The following is a 4,135-nucleotide window of genomic DNA, read 5'->3' on the forward strand; positions in this document are numbered from 1 at the left end:
TTAAAAAAGGCACAAAGTGGGCCTTGGAGTGAGGAAGAAGAAGCCATGAACATCGATATACTCCCTGTGCAGGATCCAGATACTGATGTCTTGATCTAACATCCACCACCACCAAAGTGCTCACCTTAGGACCCAGAGAAGCAGTGAGAGAGTGCGCATGATGCCAGGGGAGAGCTAGAAACTGGGAAGTGTGTGTATAACATCATCATCATCATCATTATTATTACAACTACAACTTCTTTTTCTGTAGAGAAATGTTAATTCCTCTCCTTTTTTTTCTGCAGTAACTGGCTCTGGACTAACAGTGATTCTTGTGTTAAGCCCATTTTCAATTACACTACCAATTAATTCTCAGCTTTAGACATGGAGTGTGTTTGCTTTTAGCCCCTAATGAGGTTCTGATCACAACAACACACTCATTGCTCTGTACAGTGGCAGTGGGAGCCACATGGGACACCAGCAGCATCTCTGATGAGATATGTGGTCTCTGGTGGCACTGAGTAACGATGAGTAGGTGACTGCATTGAGGCCCTGGCTGATGCAGACCCTGGGGTGCTCAGTACACCCTGGAGAGGTTCCTCAGCATCCGCCCACTCAAAATTCAATCCCACGCCCTGGAGATGGGTTGCACAAGGAAAATAATTGCATGGAACTACTGTGGATGTACCCACCCATTTCCTTACCTTTGAGGATACAGTGAGAGGGAGAGAGTTGCCCAGAGAAGCTGTGGCTGCCCCATCCCTGGCAGTGTTCAAGGCCAGCTTGGACACAGGGGCTTGGAGCAACCTGCTCTAGTGGAAGGTGTCCGTGCCCGGGACAGGGGTTGGAGCTGCAGGAGCTTTAAAGTCCCTTCAACACAAACCAGGCTGGGATTCCATGATTCTGTCTACACCACCCTCTCTTTCTTTGTATTGCTACCTCAGATAAATAGCATTTAAAGTGATGGTTAGGGGGTCTCAGCGCTTCAGGCAGAAAAGCCTGGCCGGACTGAGGCACCAACAACAAACCAGGAGGCTGGTAAGGAGCCGTTGAGATAAACACAGCGATGTCCTAGGGGCTCCAGAACACTCCAGTTGGGAGATGATTGGCTGGCGGCCAGCAGTTATCTCCCGAGAACAAGCTGTCACTGTCCTGATGGTGCCACAACACACTCAGTGACCAGCGGTCCCCAAAACAAGCCAGTATTAGGAATTCCTGAACAAGGCCAAGGCCAGGACACGCTGACCATCGGGATTGCTGCTGCAGCCCCAGTGTACTGGGGAGCAAAGGGTTTGCCATGGGAAATGAGTGAGCAGAATGTGGTTCTGCTGGGAAGAGGCAATGGATGGGAGATGGGACAGAGGTGGGAAAGGCTTGGAGAGGTGGGGGGAGATCTGCTTGTTGTCACTTCCAGTATGAGAGAGAGAATTAATGGCAAATTAAAGCAGCACGTCTGGTTCAGAATGAATGTAGGGGGTTGTTATTCATCACTAAAGCAGGGTCACACAGTCACAGAATCACAGATTGGTTTGGGTTGGAGGGGACCTTCAAAGCTCATCCAGTGCAGGATCCCTGGGGCAATGGTGCAAATCAAAACCTAATGGTAGAGCAGGAGCAGAGGAATAGAGTTTGTTGTGAGTGCCCAAGGCCGATAAGAGCCCTCCCTGTGGAGGAAAACACTGGATTGTTTCCCAAGCACAAAGCTGTTGCTGGTGCAAGGGGCTGGACAAGCCAGTTATCCCCAAACCAACTGCGCCCAAGGTAACAAATGTTGGGAAAGTCAAACCCTGTTTAACACATGGGGGAGGTAATTCCAAGTGCCAGCACCTGTGTCAGGAGCTTCCCCATTAAAGCTGCCCCTGGAAGGGGCAGGGCTGGCTGGTTCTGAGGTGCTGTGGTGGGGCTGGAGGCTCCCTGGGCTCTGAGGTTGGTACTGGGGGGTTTGTTGGGTTTAGATATAGAAGTATGTAGTTCTGCTGTGAGTTGGCTGCTTCCTCATCCTCTGCTGCCCATGGCTGCATCCTCGGCTCTGTAATTGCTGCCTCCTGGGTTAGTTTATGCAATTTTAGTGCTGTAAATGCTTTGGCTTCCTCCTGTGCTTTGCAAAGTGCTTCTTAAAAGGCAATTTGGTTTAGACCTTTGTGCCCTGTTGGCTAGGGAAGGGAGGGAGAGCGGTGGGAGGCTGTGTCTGGGTTGGGGGTATTGGGGGGGTTGTTTTGAGGGGTTTTGGGTGGTTTGTGGGTTTCGTTTTTTTTTTGGGGGAGGTGTTGTTTTGGGATTTCTTTGGTTAGTAGATGACCCAAAGCCCTACTGACCTCTTAGGGGCAGAGGAGGATGAGCCATGTTTATGTGAAGTGTTTTTATTGCTCGTGTCCGGTCTCCTTTGGGGACCTTGGGTGTGGGTCCCCAAAGGTCCAGATGAACCAAAGGAGATGCTTTCCTGGTTTAACATCTGCCTCAATGCAAAGGTGCAGCTCCCGTCCCACATGAGGTGTTGATGTGATGGTGCCTTCACCCTCCTCCTCTGAACTGCTTGCTGAAGACCTCCCATAGCTGGCAGTGTCCGGCAGCAGAAGGTTTGGGATAGCTGGAAGCTCTGTGTTGTGGCTCATTGCAGAAGGACCCTGATTTGAAGGGATCTCACAGCATCACTTCCCCATCAGGGATGTCTGAAGTTAACACTCGAACAGCCCTAGCGCTAAAAGGGCCCTTTATGGTGCTGCTCAGAGGACAATGTGTGGCTGATCTTAGGGCTGCACTTGGTGCTGTAGGTTGCTGATGTTCTCCTGGTGTGTCCTCAGGAGTGTCTGGCCCCACAGACCTCACGTACTGCTGCTTGTGGCAAATCCCCTCCTGTGCTGTCCCCTTCCTGCAGCTCCATCAGCTCCCTGATCCCGTGAAGATGGGAATGGGGTGGGTGATGCTCTTGCTGTTGGCTGCCTGCACGGTGGTACCTGCCAGGGACTTGCTGCTGAACATTTGCATGGATGCCAAGCACCACAAAACCAAGCCTGGCCCCGAGGGGATGCTCTATGACCAGGTAGGACCCTGCTGGTGTGTTGGGTGGGATTGTCAGAGCCCCTGTATTCCCCTCCCCAGATGATATGGGCTGGGTCTGTGCTCGGAAATCACCTGCCTGAGGAAGAGACTCTGTACTGGGTTTGAGGCCTGGCTTTTGCTTTTCTCCTCTAACAAATAGTTATGATAGGAGCAGTCTCTCATCTCAGTGTCCCTCCTCCTTAAGCAGGAGGCTCCCCCTCCCAAAGCTGTGGTATCTCAGATCAGAACAAGGTGAAGGATGGCAAGGAAAGACTCTGCTTTAGAGACTCTTCTGGCCAGTTGAAGAGCTCTGCCCCTGGTCCTTGGTGGAGATGGGCATAAGAGCAAGCCAAGGTGCAGAAGGGAGCTTGTTCCTGTTCCTCAGGCTGGCACTTGTTCCTGGGGAGGATCTGACCTCCTCCTCCCGCTAGCTCTTCCTCCATCGCCACCTTGCTGCAGCCCAGAACTCCTCAGTCTAAAGTGCCCAAGGGTTTGCTGAGGAGGGACCGTCCTCTTGCTGGTGGTTTCTTGCTGTAGACAATGCAGGGGGCAGGTGCCTGCAGCATCCTCTGGCTCCCTGAGCTGCTGCCTGTGCTCCCTGATGAGCCTGTCCCCTGCTCCTCGGCAGTGTGCTCCCTGGAAGGACAATGCCTGCTGCACGGCCAACACCAGCTTGGAGGCCCACAGGGACCAATCCAACCTGTACAACTTCAACTGGAACCACTGCGGGGTGATGCCCCCCAAGTGCAAGCGCCACTTCATCCAGGACACGTGTCTCTATGAGTGCTCCCCCAACCTGGGACCATGGATCGACCAGGTGAGATCAACGGGGCTTGTGCTCGACAGATGATGTGTTGGGTGCTGGTCCCCCCTGCAGTGTACCCTGGTGTGTGTGTGTGGGTGGGTCTGTGCTTCCAGGAGATGCTATGAACCTTCCTGGTGGGTGGGAAGATCAGAAGGGCTTTGCTGGCCTCTGCTTAGCCAGCCCTAAGTGGTGGGAGAATTGCTGTTTGTCAAGGCTGGGGCTGAAGCTCTGCTGAGGTCAGCTCTGGGGCTCAGTGGATGGGTCTGGGGGGGGATCTGGGATGTGGCAGGTCCCGCCCCTTATCTCTGAAGG

At 53.0% G+C, this 4,135-nt stretch overlaps 1 protein-coding gene across 1 annotated transcript in view; it reads left to right on the forward strand.

Moving 5' to 3' along the window:
- The first annotated feature begins 2,899 nt into the window (after window positions 1-2,899).
- Window positions 2,900-4,135, forward strand: part of LOC104413150 (folate receptor gamma-like) — a 2,450-nt gene continuing 1,214 nt past the window's right edge. Inside the window, exons 1-2 of the mRNA XM_010024071.1 lie at window positions 2,900-3,019; window positions 3,647-3,835. Coding sequence (XP_010022373.1) covers window positions 2,900-3,019; window positions 3,647-3,835 — 309 coding nt within the window. The remainder of the gene's footprint in view (window positions 3,020-3,646; window positions 3,836-4,135) is intronic.

Source organism: Nestor notabilis, unplaced genomic scaffold (genome assembly GCF_000696875.1).
Source record: "Nestor notabilis isolate BGI_N333 unplaced genomic scaffold, ASM69687v1 scaffold12901, whole genome shotgun sequence".
NCBI classification, from domain to species: Eukaryota; Metazoa; Chordata; class Aves; order Psittaciformes; family Psittacidae; genus Nestor; species Nestor notabilis.